Genomic DNA, 17,660 nt, shown 5'->3' on the forward strand with positions numbered 1-17,660 from the left:
TCATGTGCAAGGCTTCACGGCCGCTTCGCGTTTGTCGCGTAGAGATACCCGGCGAGAGGTACGCCATGGTGTTAGCTGAGGGACAACCGCCGGAAGACGGCATCGAGTATTCTGGCGCTGGTATCAAGACAGGCGACTGCGGTGTCCGTATCGCTAAAGTGAAGGAATATAATGATGGTCTCTTCAAGTGCACCCTGACACCCGAAAACTCGCGACAAGAACAAAGTGCATCCCTAAAGATCATCGTTGCGAGTAAGTTATTCTCTCCTGTTTTACATCAAAGCGATTCTCCAGCTTGATAAAATTGTCAAAAATTGTAGAATTTATTATACTCGAAGTTGCAGAAAAGTATTCATAAAATTATTATTTTATTGAAAACTTCTTTTTTTATGACAAATATGAATATACAGTAAGAAGTTACTTATGTGTAAAGAAGCACTTACATATTTTTGTTTTCTCTATAATAACGATAATTATCGTTTCGCATTAACAATTCTTGAGATTTTTGCCGCTTAAATCACTTTGATAATCTGGCAATTTCGTGGTACGTAAATAGTTTATTACTTTAATACGAGTATGGAATCGAGTTTATCGAGTTTATAATAAATTCGTATTATCTAAAAGCAAGCACAGTTAATCAGTAATTATAGTTAAACGTTAAGGCATAAAGTAATAAAAATAGGATGAGCTACTTTTTAGAAGGGGTTACGATAAAAAGTGAAACATCAATTAGAACAAGAAGCAAAAAGCTGACGCTGTTTCGCTTGCTATGGCTGTATTCGAAAAGTAATTAATCTTCCTTAAGGAAATTGCTTACGGGGACTAAAATAAGCGTTCGGGACGAAATTACCGTTTAAGATGAACCCGATAAAGATAAATGGCGAGAATTGTGAATACCTTAAGAGAATCATTACCTTAACGCGAAACCGTGGAGAAGAATATCGATTCTCGGTCGCAAGTTGGGTAACAAAGGCAAAGATAAAATGACACGTGTAAAATAAAGCACGTTACAAGAACATGACAATATGCAGTATTGCCAAGCAAAGAAATTATTCTGTTTTGTCAGGGCCACCCGATAATCCTGATCTTCGCATCAGTTCCGGAACTATTAAGAGGAACATATACAGAAAAGGCGAAAAGATAGAAGTCAGTTGCAGCGCTCCATCTGGACGACCAGCGGCGAATGTCTCTCTCTTTCTCGTTAGTATTTATTATTCAATACATCAGAAAAGCGTGCTTTCTCTTCCAACTTTAATAGGATACATGTCTAATAATAAATACTTACTGAAATTAAGATATAAAAATTAATTTCTAAAAGTTTTATTTCTTTATATAATTCCCTTGTATTTTTTCTTTGTTTAATGTTTGAAATTAATCTTAGATCATCCTGTTTTAATAAAAAAATAAAACTTTTAGAAATTAATTTTTATATCTTAATTTCAGTAAGTATTTATTATTAGAACATGTATCCTATTAAAGTTGGAAGAGAAAGCACGCTTTTCTGATGTATTGAATAATAAATACTAACCGAGAAAGAGAGAGACATTCGCCGCTGGTCGTCCAGATGGAGCGCTGCAACTGACTTCTATCTTTTCGCCTTTTCTGTATATGTTCCTCTTAATAGTTCCGGAACTGATGCGAAGATCAGGATTATCGGGTGGCCCTGACAAAACAGAATAATTTCTTTGCTTGGCAATACTGCATATTGTCATGTTCTTGTAACGTGCTTTATTTTACACGTGTCATTTTATCTTTGCCTTTGTTACCCAACTTGCGACCGAGAATCGATATTCTTCTCCACGGTTTCGCGTTAAGGTAATGATTCTCTTAAGGTATTCACAATTCTCGCCATTTATCTTTATCGGGTTCATCTTAAACGGTAATTTCGTCCCGAACGCTTATTTTAGTCCCCGTAAGCAATTTCCTTAAGGAAGATTAATTACTTTTCGAATACAGCCATAGCAAGCGAAACAGCGTCAGCTTTTTGCTTCTTGTTCTAATTGATGTTTCACTTTTTATCGTAACCCCTTCTAAAAAGTAGCTCATCCTATTTTTATTACTTTATGCCTTAACGTTTAACTATAATTACTGATTAACTGTGCTTGCTTTTAGATAATACGAATTTATTATAAACTCGATAAACTCGATTCCATACTCGTATTAAAGTAATAAACTATTTACGTACCACGAAATTGCCAGATTATCAAAGTGATTTAAGCGGCAAAAATCTCAAGAATTGTTAATGCGAAACGATAATTATCGTTATTATAGAGAAAACAAAAATATGTAAGTGCTTCTTTACACATAAGTAACTTCTTACTGTATATTCATATTTGTCATAAAAAAAGAAGTTTTCAATAAAATAATAATTTTATGAATACTTTTCTGCAACTTCGAGTATAATAAATTCTACAATTTTTGACAATTTTATCAAGCTGGAGAATCGCTTTGATGTAAAACAGGAGAGAATAACTTACTCGCAACGATGATCTTTAGGGATGCACTTTGTTCTTGTCGCGAGTTTTCGGGTGTCAGGGTGCACTTGAAGAGACCATCATTATATTCCTTCACTTTAGCGATACGGACACCGCAGTCGCCTGTCTTGATACCAGCGCCAGAATACTCGATGCCGTCTTCCGGCGGTTGTCCCTCAGCTAACACCATGGCGTACCTCTCGCCGGGTATCTCTACGCGACAAACGCGAAGCGGCCGTGAAGCCTTGCACATGATCTCTAAAGTCTCGCCGACCCGTACAGCCGTCTCCCTCTGCGGGGTGATTTTTATATCCAGCTCCGTTGCTGAAAACAGACATGAACGTGCAATTTAACAATAGTATTAATAATGATATAATTGATTATTGTTGTGGAAGATTATATTATGATTGATCAATAAGTCACATGTATTAATATAAATATTAATATAAAGAAAAGCGACATCAAATCACGATTATACGTTTCTCTTTGCCTTGAATCTCCCTGCAATATCCTTCAATATGTTTTAATAGGGATTAATATTCATGTTCAACATCATTATGCAACATATGCTCATTCCATATCCCTACTCAAATATTTGACTAGAAATGATTTCACCATATGGAAGTGCAATGAGCGTGATTACGGGAAGATCACAATGTCGTGGTGTAAAGAAACAAAGAAGAGGAAAGAAAAGAAACGTATTAGCAGCGGGTTTTAAAGATACGCATTGCCGCGTCTGTGTACGTCCGACGAAAAATCGAGAAGGTGATTTCACGCGAGCGAAGACGCTTTCGCGTCTCCGCGAAGATTTACGAGACAAAAAGCAAAGTTGATTAAATCCCCACCTGCAGTACCTTTGTCACCCTCGTGTATCTTTCTTATCCCGTCGCGTTCTGCATCGGAGGGAGTGGTTGCCGACTTTTTCGTTTCCCTATCCACTCTTTCGTCACTGTAAACCCACCCGACATTTAATCCTTGTCCATGCCGGTATATTTAATCCTTATGTTGCACCGTCGCCTTCGTTGTGTTACTGTTTCTTTTTGCTTCTTAATGGATGTATCATAAGACCACGGAGAGAAAAATAACGCTACGCGTGCGTGGTTTTTTTTATCTCTGATTAAAGTTATTAATTCATTTTTAAGTTGTACTTTTGCATAAAAAGAATAATTATCACGCGTAAATGCAGAAAACACGCGTATACATAACATGATTTATTGTAGCACAATAATAAATAATGTAATAATTAAAAAACATAAAAAAGAGTAGCTATTAAAATAAAAGTTTACGTACACTTTCTTTCATACATAAATTATGGTTATAAATATTTAAGATTAGAACACGTAACAATTGATACAGTAGCTAGAAATTTTATATATTTATTTTTGTTTCTTTCGTTTTTTTCTATTTTCTCTATTTTATTGGCGATTACTGTTAATAGATTATATATTATTCTGCTTTAAATATATCTTGTCGTGTCATAGATTCAGCCTGTCATGAAAGTTTTCGTTAAGCGGTCTTTAGTAAAGTTTAGATGTGTTTACAAGAGCTTCTGGCAGAAGTTCTAATGCAATGAAAGCCGTAAAGAAACCTCACATTTAACATGTTCCCATTATATAGCGAACGCTTGATGTTGATGCTATTAGTATGCGCATACGTGTCGTTGAGGTTTCATAACATGACATAATATGTCAGTAGTCAAAGCTGTAGCGTGGCTTTAATATTCATAATATTCGCTTATTTTACATAGTATGCAAGATAACCATTTCAGATAAATTACATTTTACAAAAGTAGGTCGCTCTGTACTTTGTAACTATATAAAAGTATTAACATGAACTATATACATAAAAAATTATATATAAATTTATCATTATCTTGATCAGCTCAATATATAATGAATTTTAAAATATAATAAAATATAATAAAGGCAAAAAGAGAGAAAGATATATTTCTAAACGCTTCTATATTTCTTCGTGTACACACACACACACACACACACACACACACACACACACACACATGTGATAATTCTTATTGAAATGCGACGATCATCACTATTATCTGGATCTAATGGCGCGCATTATTAAGATGATACTGTATGCCTAAGCGTATTTCGTGACAACTCGCACAGAAAAACTCGACCCGCCTCCACAAGAAGAGGTTCGCGTTTTTTCGCTCCTAAAGACGCCGCTATCGACGCGGGTAAGAGTTAAATATAGACGTTTGCTCTTAAATCCTGCCGAGAAGGCGTCGCGACGCGACGCGCCTGTGGTCGCATCGATCTCCGCGCGAATTTGGGACATGGCGTGTCATCGGCGGAACGACGCCGGCAACCGATCTCATGCACGACGCTATTATGATAATGCACTTCAAGAAATATGATAAACTGGGCGTGGCGTGGGCAACGACCATCATACTTCATCCCGTCGACCGATCGACTGGTCGGCTATCGGATAACTCGAAGATGTGGAAGCAGGCAAGTCCAAATTTATCGATATTTCGATATATTTCTGTCACTTTAATCTCGAATAAATTAACTTGTTAAACTTGTAGTAAATAAATCAAAATTTAAATTTAAAGTAAATTTGTAATCTATAACAAGGTATGACTGTCATTCTATAGAATTAATTCGCATCTTTTATGATTAAGTAAAGTTTTATTAATTAAGTTAATTAAGTAAAGATATATGTGTTATTTTATACACGCATGTCCATAGAACAGATTATGTAAATTTGTACATATGCATTTAATTTATTTTCCAGGGAAAATTTATCTTGAAAGTCATCCATTGTGGACTTTGGGAGCTTCTCCTGAAACGCGAGTTCCACGTTTTCCTGACACTTGTCAGATGCTGAACCGATGCCTGGCAATCTTTCGCATGTTTATTATCGATGCGCGACACAATTGCTGGTTTTCCGCTTTTTTTTTACGTGCAGACAACAGCATATTTTTCCATTAGGTGCGCACTCGGATGCGTTTTCTATGTACGCGCGCCGATGTTTCGATTCGCGGTGTGAAATTCAATGGGTTCGTTAGAATCGTCACGCGGTTTTATGTGTGGCACGATATGGACTTTTAAATGCGCTGAAAGCATTTCCGAAAAAGCAGTGTTCTCTGGTATTTTCAATGTTTCTACTATTTTTTAGCTCTGGTGTGCGCTGTTCTTTCATTTCTATGTTATTCGCGGTATACTTCTCCGCACTTCCATTGTGTGATAACTTAGATTTTGTCTCCATATATATACGCATTATATAACTCAGCAACGTTTTACTTTATTTTACTAATTTTATTTAATTTTATATTATCTCATGTTTTGGCTTTTTTAAATAATACATGTTTTAACACTAATTTGTTGTACAGTAAAAATTTAAATTTCATGCATCAGATAATTACGTGACAAAATATTTGTCTTTATCTGCAGTCATCTCTCGTTTGCGCAAATTTGTTAGCTGTCTGCTTTGGCACAGAAAATCCCTATACATTTTCTGAAATAACACGCGGTCGCCGATCCGGCGCGTCATGCCTACACACACACACGCACACTGGCGCGCGCGCGCACATACACACACACACACACACACTAAATCGTAAGACCATAAATCCTATTTGATTTTCCGCTCATCAATTTGTTACACAACCGACGTCGCGATCTAATTTGCCTGCACGTACCGTACCGGAGAATCTGACCGATCGCTACCGCCTGTTCCGTATGCCTGCGTCGTGGGACACGCATCCCGAAAGCCGCAGCAACAGATGCGATGATTTGTGGACGCGTTTGGCCACATCACGAATCACTGCAATTACGAAACTGACGCGCTCGATGTGCGTCTCGTCTCATCCTTTTTCCTCCCCTGTTTTGCTTCAATATTCTAATTGCATTATAATCCGTGTAACTTACTTCTTTTTATGTTAATGTAATTATCATAATTACGGCTGTGTGTAATCCGTTACCCTTCTGTCGCTCTTCTTTACTTCTTTACTTGCCTACGGTGAATTTAAGGTCTCTTTGATGGGAACCCACCGGTTCTTCCTTCGTAAGCACAGTTCTCTTTTTTCCTTCTCTTGGATATACATTTCTCACCCACGCCGTCGCTGCGGAACCGCGCAATACAACAAGTAACGGCGCGTACATCCGTTGGCGCATTTCGCACCTCGGTATTTTACGTCCGCTCGCTATTATTGACTCCCCCGTCTACCGACCGCCTCCACTCTCTCCTACCCTTTGCAGCACGGTGATAACACGGCGAAGATAATCTCGGTTACCCGGCATGCAACGTGCCGATGCAATTTCGCAGCGATTTCCAATTTTCTCGACTCGCTTGCGTCTCCCTTTCCCTCTCCCGCCCCGCCGAGCCTTTTTCCGTTTGCGGTAGGAAAAAGCGGAGGAGACGCAATCGGGATAGGATAACAGGAAGCGAAGCAAGAAGGAAGGAAAGAAGACAGCCATCAGAAGAGGGAAAGAGGACGCGCATGTTAAGATGCATATACGCCACGAACGAATTTTCACAGACCATCCCTTTTGTGCCCATCGGTCGTCTGCTTCGTTCGCTGTTAATGCTCGCATTCGATTCGACTAGATTCAAGGTTCAATGTACCCTTCAACCTTTGCGAATTTCCGTTAATTTCATAGCCATGCACCCCTCTTGCTTCAATTCCTGATTACAGCTTGGAATTCACTGATATTTCGGAATTACATCAGTATTCTCCATATTCTCTCTCCCGGAACTATATCAGTGTTTTCAATCTATTTCTTGAAATCGTGCACGATCTCCCGGAAGGTTGTCGTGAAAGTGTTTCCCAAGTGCTTGCTGTCCAGGAAGCAGGGCTCAGTGATCTTTAATAGCATTCTGCTGGGCAACACACGCTTTTAGATGTGACGCTGGTAGCCGCGGTGGTTGATGGATCACTGAAGTTAGCTTGTGAGTGTATAAGTGTATGTGTATGTAGTTTCACGATGTGCAGCGGGAGGAAATAATCCCGGCCAGCACTTCTCGTATTGGAGCTCGCTATTCCCTAACATTGCTAATTTTCGCAAAGCGTACATTACGAAATACGTACAACCACCGAAGTACCGCTTATGCTGGGAAATTCTCATATAACTAGAAAGGAAAGGACCAAAGAGAGAAAGGGAGAGAAACGGAAAAAGAGATATAGAAAAAGAAAGAGAGAGAGAGAGAGAGAATGTGTACCGAAACTCGATTTTCGTCGCATTCAGATCGAAGTACGAAGGGTTGCAATTCGGGTTAAGGGTTTACCTTTAATGTCGCGGGTTACTGTAGAGATCGCAATGTACAGTGAATTTCTGCAACAGTTGCAGTGAAGATAATGCAGTAAAGCTGGCAACATTCCGGATCATTAACGAACATCAACCGCATGATACCTCGGTTAACTGATGAAATTGCATTTGCAACACGAGCCGGGATCGCATAATAACTTGTGCAAAAAACAAAACGTTCCAAACGTTCCCTTGCGTTCAAGATCACAGATGTAATTGTTAAGTGATTTACTCCTACAAGAAGCGGAGCGTGCGATGACACGTACATGTAACAAATTTACGCTTTCACGTCGTTTGTCGATAGCAATTTGTGAAAGCCGCCGTTCGATCGATTTATCTAGATATCCGCGATGCGGCCGCGACGGTCAAATAAAACTGTTGTATTGTCTGCAAATTTATTTTCGCGTTATTGGATGCGTTCATCTGATTCCGTAATTCAACAACACGCTCGATCAACACTTGAGTCCAATTCGTACACGATGTATGCATGCCGTGCACGGAAAACGCACGAGTGCGAAATTCTCAATTTAGTGTTTCCAGATTCATTGTGCTGCTTGGCAGAACATACCGTTGGTAGCATGCTTCATTTCTGTCTCGTTACGAAACTGAAAACCGACACCGATTTTACATATATTTCGAGAACGGAGTTAATTATACTCTACGTGTTCTGCTACACCACACTGTACACTCGCTAATTAGTCATTAATGAGCTGCAACGTGCATCACGATTAGTTGCGGAGATCAATATGACGACGTATTCACGAGTGTGCAATTACACAGCGGATACAATTTTGCCCCGCGGGAATCGGTAAATATTTGCAATTATACGGTTAATCCGTTTGGCCGGCTTATTGATCGAATAAAAGTTGTAATACACAAGATAGGATGATTAGCACGTTGTATCGCGACGTGAAGCATCCGGTCAGAAGAAAATTCGCGTGAACAAACACGCTCGTTCGCAACGTCGCGCACTTTCAATTTGATTTATCGTCTGTATGCGTGACGATCGGAAAGCTGGATAAGATACCGAAATACACAATGAAGGAATGAAAAATCTCCGTGTCGACCGGGCGTGCTTCGAAAGTCCGCGTCGCGGTTGCGTGTAATTTCGCTGCGGTGAACAAAAATATCTAGGTTGTAATTTGCAGGGACATTATATATGTATATTTCTGACGTAAAACATAGCTTGCATCTTGTTACGAACAAAGATTGTGGCCGCAGAAATTAAAAAGTAGGGAATAACAACCGCACATTCGCGCGAAACTGCTTCAAATTATTTTGTACCTTTGTTGTTCAAAATCGATGTCACATATTTCTCGTAGCGGACGGCTAAAAAATTCTCCGTTAAAAATTATATTAAAAAATAAAAGACATCTTGTATTGAAAAGAATCATATATTTCTATATGATTTTCTGCGTCGATCTTTGGCAGATTTCGGGAATTGCGAAATGAGCGAAAACTGAAGTTATTGAAAAGAGAAACTATGCTTTTAATTGATTAAACAGACATTCTCAAAAACAATGAATCTAATCCATCCATACGCTAGAAGGCACGATAGGTAGTGGAAGTGGGGCTGATAATTGGAACTTCCATCGTGCCGTGTTGAATCGATTCCGTTTTCCTCACGCTTACGCTAAATGAGAATCACGCTTTCAAAGTAGATTACGGAGTATGCGTCTCAAAGTGAGAAAGAGTTGATTATGGTCAAAGGACGCCGCATGCATCCACGACGGTAGTTTTCACGGTGCACCTCGGGCTTCCACGTTTTGAGAGAAAACGCTTCTCGCGCGAGTCTCAGCCGGACGCCAATTTCGGCACCGGCGACCATAAATCCTCGCCAAGATTAAGAGCGGTTTACACGGCAATAAATCAACTCATCGCGCGTTGCCGCTTTTTTCTTCTCCTGTCTGTTTTTCCCTACCGGTCTATCCTTCGTTCATCCTGGCCAGAGGAATTTTCGAAGCGAGGAGGTACCGGAAGGATGCGTTCGCCGCACCGATACTGGTCGGGCATCTCCGCGGCACCTCCTTCTTCTCTTCCTCCCGACGACGCGTAAATCGGTTTTACTCGGTCGATGATGACGTTGGAATCCACTTAAGCAAACTGGATTTTGTATTAAATAACTGTCGCTCGATGTCCGCTGCAGGACTTCGGGAATTTCTAGTTAACGCGGTAACGAAGAACGTTCGACGAGCAACGAGAACAAGCAGGTAGTTTGGGAAAATATATACAGCGTATCGGCCAGAATTTAATACTTCTTAATATTATATGGGAAATTAAGAGATTCTTTGCTAGACCAAATAAAATAACCATTTTTGTACTATCAAATAAGTGAATAAATAAATATATTAGAAAATGGAGAAATATTAATATAATAATAATTTTTTATAAGTACAAATGTGTAATTACATTTTATGCTTTTTCTTTCAGTTTCAGAAATGAACAATTTTTCTATGATTTTACATAACTTTCCGTAAGATTTCTAGTAATATTTTCGCTGCGATACGAAATAATGGATGTTTAAAACCTGTCTCGATATTGTGCATTTCATATCCTCAAGCATATTGATCGCTATACGCGAGTCGGCAATATGGTCTCTATTGTTACAGAAGTTTGAAACGAATGCACTGACCATGTTTCTCTTTAAGAAACATTACCGCAACGCCTATGCTATCGCAACGACACGTTCCATTGATAATAATAATGATTTAGAGATAGCTTTAGATACAACATTTTCCATATAGGCCTTCTGTCAATTATTCGTCAATTTCAGCGGAACGATTCTACAATATGTGAACATTCAACGTCACGGAAATGTATCGCGTATAATTTGAGTGCACGATTAAATGCACCACTGTTGTCTCTCATGCTTCGAGTGAAAACCCCTAACCTAACTTAACCGAGCGAATTTGTTGCAACTGATTTATATAATAAAAAGAAAAAGGCAATCTATATATAATATAAAGCAGCACAAAGAAATTGAGTGAAATACAAATGGATATTTATCTCAGCGGATATAATCTTGTCATGAGTAGGGGATTACGTTATAACGTTAGAGCCCTTAATGACGGGGTGAAGGTGTAAACACGAAACCGCGGGTTATCGTTAAGCCCACGCAATGTGCTAGACGAAAGTGTATGCGCTCGAAAATGATGATTATGACTCAGCATTTCGCATAGAATTATCCGTGCTTATCCGCTCCAACGTGAAGCATTGTTGTTTTACTTCCATTCGATCACGCATGAAGGAGAATATTCATCATATCCTCCTCATTTAATTCCTGCTGATTTTCGCGGTGCAAACTCGATAATCGGTATCGTAATCGCATAAACGGGATTAAAAGTTTCATCCTATTTACGCGATGTTTAAAACAATTTTCGCTCGTCGAACAACTGCAATGTAAAATAAGATTGATTTTATACGGAAATACTACATTCAAGATTGTAAATACATTAAACACTGAAATAAATAATCAAGTTTTATTTGGACGGTACATTGTATTCGAAATTTCGCACTAAAGTAAATAAATCGGATTTTCCACAATAAATCGTCCGCAACTTCAACTAAGATAAATAAATCGGATTTTTTGAAGCAAAAAGGAGAAAATAGAGCTAAAAATAAAAATAAAAAATCGGACTGTATCAATAAACTGAAATATCCCGAAAATTGATTCAAGCTAAACAAATTGAATCGTAACATAAAATTAAATCGTCCTTCAAAAATTCAGTTTACGGTAGGTTGAGCTGAGCGGATTAAACTATTGATTGAGAAAAAAGAACGCGCGCAGAGATGCGCGTGCAGAGAATTGTGGTTTCAATTAAAATAATATTTCCATTAGCGTAAAACTTAATCTCTGAAATACTCAGCGAAAATAGTAACAAATCGTCCTACTTTCGCAGACAACGCGAGTGAAATCGCGGTGACCTCTTCGGATGCAATCAAAGCGCTTTGGACATTTACAACAGTATTAGCAAGACGTGGATTTAGTTGGATGCAGCTTCTCTGAGATGCATGGGACTTAATGCGGCGTAGTCGCTTATTCTAACACTATCATAGTCAACCGATATTCCAAGTCGGGCAACTTAGCGGCGGACTTCAGCTAAATGTCTCGGCTTTAAGGGAAAGCCGGATTCGCGTAAAGCCGCTTACTCTTCTTTACGGAAATCTTATCTAAATGGATAAATTTTTTAATTAAATAAAACTTTAATTACTCTGGGCTCTTTCTCTCTCTCTCTCTTTCTCTCTCCCTTTTTGTAAAGAGACAATCTTGTAGCGTAGTAGATACATCCTTATCATTTCACGAGTTTGCACAGAACCGACAATTAATACTCGATGAAGCCACTTTGCGAGTGGCTACGATGAAATCGCGAAGATCTTCATGCAATCTTTCGCGCTGCTTGCATTTTTAATGTACTCGTAAAGAAATATATACTCCACGTTAAAGTTTTATCAAACTCGAGGTAAGACTGGTGAGAACTGACTTGTTAACTAGGCAAGAAACAATGCCGTTCCACATTCAGACGGATAATCCGATGGTATTACAACGGATTATCGATGTTTCCAGCCTGTTTTGCGCCTTTTGTCTTTCTTTCATTATTAGCAACGAATGTTGTTCTCGCAATCTCGAAAATGCGCTTCCAAAATAAAATTCAGTGTCGGTATTGTACCGCCTTGGTAAGATAAGTACTAAATATAAAAGAAAGCGTATTTATTTTCAAGCAAGTAAGAAGATTGAAAGTCGGAATGCATTATTATCTATCTTCTTTTCTCTCTTTCACTTATAATAAGATTATATACATCCCTATTCTTCAATGTGTGTTATAAAAGTATAAGCAATATTAGAAATATTCGCACAAATACAAAAACAGAAAACAAAAAAAAATTTAAACGCGTGAATACATTTTGCGAACTAATGGGAGTAAATCAGTATTCTTTAGCGATTTAAACGGGCAAAATTGGCGATCGGATTAGCGAAAGAGTTTTACATTGCCAATGAGAATATAGTTGGGCACGATTTGAATTTCAAGCCGTTCGAGAACCTGGCATGAATTGAAAATAGGCGAATTAAAAGAGAATGTTCGATTCGGAGGGATGCATTATTTGTGGAATGAAATTTCGCGATTTTTTCCAATTAGACATTAATTCTAACATTTTTTTGCGTTTCTGTAAGAAAGAATTCATTCTAATTTTTCTATTAAAATATATGTACACGTACGTTTCATACTTTGCGATGACAGGAACATGCGAATTGTTAGTAAGTCGACCTTTCACGTGGGAATGTAACGCTAATTAGCGATTCCACTCCGTGAAACGTGTACGCGTAAAACGAATCGTCGAGAATCCTCGAAAATATTCTGCGTTCCGAATGCTCGTGTGTCGAATAACATTCATTAAATTAAAGGAAAGACCACATCCTTCTTGTCATTCTAGTGGTATTCTTTTTTTCTTATTTTTAATGCATCTCCGGAATTATAATGACAATGATAATAAAACTATCTTGGTTTTTTAACATGCTATTTCTCATAGGATATATCATTGATAAGAATAAAATTAAAAAATTTCGCGGACCAATTTCATTTAGTATTTTTCTACGACAATTTTTTCGTGAATTTGATAAAATAAGAAGAGTTTTATTTTCGACTGGGTGGTGATCAAAGGGTATTAATATATGGTTGATCGCATCCTAGCTTTTGCGAAGGATTTCGTTCACGTCGGTTAATTTCAAAAGTCCCGTGAGCGCGCAACGTAAATTTTATGAGTGCGGTTTTCGAAGTCTGCAGAAATAAACACTACTGTGAGTGACGGTTAAACGTATTTTAAAACGCAGAAGGAGAGTTCATAAGTGAAATTTAAATAAAACTGCAGTTTTAAAATTGTGTGTGTTTTTTCTTTATACATTTCGTTTCATATCGTTGTGTTTGCACACTCGGTTGTACTTAATCCCATGTATCACGCCACATCATGCTAACAATATAACAAAAATATAACAAGTTTCATATTAAGACATAGATATGTATTTATATTCATTACTTTCCTACAAAATTGAAGTCTTGTCGGAAGCGAATAAATTTACGAATTAATCTCAGATATTTTTTATTAGCCCTTAAAATTCCTAATTATCGATCCTTTAATACTTTATTCGAGGAAACATCTCTTCTCATGCTTGCCATTACGAGGCTCGTATCTAAACCAGCGGTAAACTCCTCTTTCTCTGTCCCATTTATCGATCCGTCACATACATTGGAGGGATTGATAGGAATTACCTCGCGGTCAGTCTGATCGTCCTCTCCTCCCTCGTTCGCTCGCGAATTCACAAGAATTATCGATATCGGTTGGACATGGGAACGACGCGAAGGACAAAAGAATGGACGAACAAAAACGGACGAGCACCGTCAATGCCGCCGCGATGTCATCGCTGCGAAAAAGACGGGACCTCAAAAATCACGACGTACGCGCCATTACTGCCATGACTGCGGATCTCATTTGAACAGGGCTCTCGTAGTCTGGTCCTTCCTAATGAAGGCGGCCTTTTCTTTTCCCTGTTGCTCATCCCGCCACCCTGTCTTTCGTTCGTTCGCCACTCGCATTCCTCCATGGGCCTGCCATTTTTTGTACCCTACTCTCTCGTTCTCTCTTTCGTGTTCGCCATCGCTCTTTCCGTTTTGCATCCTCGTCTCGGCTGCGCTCTTTGAACAAGACACCCCATGGCACGAAGAGTACCACGGGGTGAATGTTATCATCGCACCGCCAGATGCACTCTGAAACGGCAATGAGAGGATCACGCTGAACAGACTACCCGGCATAATTAAAACTTGTACCGCTCTGGCGTCTCGAAGGTTGGAAGTACGTATATAGAAATATGTACAACGTGGTATTGATGTGCGCGTATGTGACTGCGTGCTTATACATGCAAATAGGTTGTAACGGGAATGATAAATACACGTGAGACAATGGAGAACGCGCATTGGGAAAAGGTAGAATTAATCACCGTATTATTTAATATGCCTGTAAACGTTTTGTCCAGAAATGAATAATGGACATGTTTGCGCTGGGAAAGGCGGACTGAATTACTGTCGCAGCGTATCGGCCGCGCAAAGTTGAGGGGATGATGAAAAGTTCGCGGTCAGCGTAGCGCATGTACGTTTAAAGCGGATGCATTTCGATCCTGGTGGCACGTAACGCCGCAATTGAAACGGAATCCGACTTGGTAACAGTTTTATCGAATCGCGGCCGTATGTTTCGAGTAATTAACGCGTTCATCGTGTGGGGCTTCGGGAGAAACTCGATTAATTGCGTGCAAAGCGGCAATTTCGACGTTTGAATCACGATAAAGCCCATCGTGCCGCGAGAATAAGCCGTTACGACTCTGTTATAATTTTTAATTAACTCAACTGAATTACTATTTACGACCCGAATGGATCAAGAGAGAAATACTGTGATGCGATAAAATGACCTTACATAGAATATATTCCGGGATCTAATTGGAATTCAAGATAATTTTTTCATCAAAAATCAAGGATTGTGATCGGAAAATGTATGAAAATTCCGATTAATAGTATAATTCCGATTAACAATATTAAAAACGTAATTTTAAAAGAGAACCCGAATAGATTTTATTCGTTTCTCAATATATTTTCAAATTTTTTTTTCGGTTTATTTTATATTCGAGTTAAATAAAACATTTGAGACACTAGATACTTTATAGTATCAGATACAAATTTCCACAACAAATGTATTTTCTATCTTCGCTATTGATAAAAGTAAAGATAAAACGGAAACACACAATGATAATTTACATGACCAAAACTCATTGTTGCAGAGATGGAAAATTTATAATTTTTCCGATATTTTATTCCAGCAAATAAAGATACGAGTATGTTTAAAAGATACTTTAATTCCACGTATAAGAGAGAAGCTTGCAAAGTTAAACATGTGTTACATTAAGCGAGAATCTCATCCCACGGGACAAGAAGCGAGAGGAACGCCAACGGGGCGATGCTTGTCTCCAGCGCAATCTCAATAAAACACGACAGAGTCATCGTTCGTTTCAATTTTTCAGCAGTTAAGACGCGTTTAAGTAAGCAAATACTGTGCGTACATGCATTTCGCGTTCCGCAGTCGACCAATTATTTGCTACCGGAATCCTCAAGAAGCGCGCTAAATTGTACACCGGGGAATTAAAGCTGTCCGCTCTTCCTCTTTATCATTCTCTCTCTCTGTCTCTCGCGCTCTCTCTCCCTCTTTTCCTCCGTCTAAACTTGACGAGAAATGAAATCGCAGGAACAAAGATTTCTCGCGTCTAATGACGATACGATAATATGACGCACCATGATAAACGCTACCCTGAAAATGCTTTCAGATCGCGGAGAACTTCCGCATGATGCGGGCGAGTTAACTCGTTTTCGGGCATTATCTCTGCTTCACTCGCCATTAAACGGCACAAATAAGGCCAGAAAATATTCGGTTCGCGATGGAATTTTCCTGGACGTGTTTCTCCGTTACTGTGGCTGACGTTATCGCACTTTTACTAACGACCCTCCTGCACTTGCTCTTGCCTCTTGTTTGTTCCGCGGAACGTCATTAGCATCTGGTGGTTGTAAAAGGAGAGAAATGCTTTCTGATATCTTACATCGGTACTGAACTATATCCAGATGTTTTTCACTGTCTGGAATCATTATTCGATTTGGAGTAATTTAATTCCACTATTATTCGACAAGTTTTTATTTTCACGCAGGATATATATACAATATATAAATTATTTATTTGCTCAATAACAGACCGTGGAATAACAGACCGTTTTATATTAAAAGGATTGTTCTCTGTTTATCTTGTCATTTCAGATTTATTTTAAACTAGCTGGCGCTTGTTCCTCGCGCGCTTCGCGCGCTCGGTATGGAATAAAGAACGTATTTTGTTATGACGCGCACATTTTTAGAAGCTGCAAGACGATTGCACATAGCCTATGTTACTCAGGAAGATCTAAGCTATCCACCAGTGAAAGATTTTTTCAAATCGGTTTAGTAGTTTCTGAGATTACCCCGAACAATGGAACAAATTTTATCTCTTTATATATTAGTATAGACTAGTATAGATATAGACGTTGTAATTGTGTATCAATTTGAATATATAAATTAATATCTTTATAATTAGAAAATTGATTTTATTTTTATATAATTAGAATTAATAATAATAATAATAGTATGCAATTAAGATTCACAGGTTTTATTAATCATAATAACGATTTGTTATTTTCGACTAAAATATTTTAGAGTACGATTATCAATTTACAGATTTAAATGTGATCAAGACGGATAATTTGGTCACAACATGACATCGTTAACTTCTTAATATTTTCCATTAAATATTATGTATCATATTTTAATTTAGACTATCATCAAATTTAGAAAGACATTTTAAGGAAGAGGCATCTCTTACATATACGGTATCTTAAAAATATTGAGACCATATGAGGAATATAAATAAGTAACTTCGTATAAAACTAAGATGAGCTTTAAGCATTGTTTTAAGCGAGTGTCTCCGGTAGGAACGTAACGTTCGGCAATTTAATCTGTCCCTTACATATACAGCACCCTAACATAAATCATTACGACACGTCGGAATTTTTCCAACCGAGCTCAACGGAATCTCGTAGTCAGTTGCATTTCCCGAGAACATCGATATGCACGTTCACCATCGTCGTCGTCGTTGTCATCGTGTTGCGCGAATCCGGGAAAATCTAACGTTCCGTAATGTCGACGTGTGTCCTCGCCCTCTTGCAGCCACGTGTTCCTACTTCTATCTCTCTTCCTTTCTCTCTCTTTCTGTCTCTCTTTCTCGCCCGAGGTCGAATTGGAGCTTATTTCGATGCGAATCGAACGCGGATTGAGGATATCAACGTCGGGCACCCCGAATG

General features: G+C 38.5%; 1 protein-coding gene across 1 annotated transcript in view; it reads right to left on the reverse strand.

Moving 5' to 3' along the window:
• Positions 1–17,660, reverse strand: part of LOC105279644 (fasciclin-3) — a 276,241-nt gene that overhangs the window by 14,867 nt on the left and 243,714 nt on the right. The window contains exons 2-3 of the mRNA XM_026972059.1: positions 2,478–2,798; positions 1,529–1,663 (exon numbers count right to left, since the gene is read on the reverse strand). Of these exons, the coding sequence (XP_026827860.1) occupies positions 1,529–1,663; positions 2,478–2,798 (456 nt within the window). The remainder of the gene's footprint in view (positions 1–1,528; positions 1,664–2,477; positions 2,799–17,660) is intronic.

Source organism: Ooceraea biroi, chromosome 8 (assembly GCF_003672135.1).
Source record: "Ooceraea biroi isolate clonal line C1 chromosome 8, Obir_v5.4, whole genome shotgun sequence".
Lineage (NCBI taxonomy): Eukaryota > Metazoa > Arthropoda > Insecta > Hymenoptera > Formicidae > Ooceraea > Ooceraea biroi.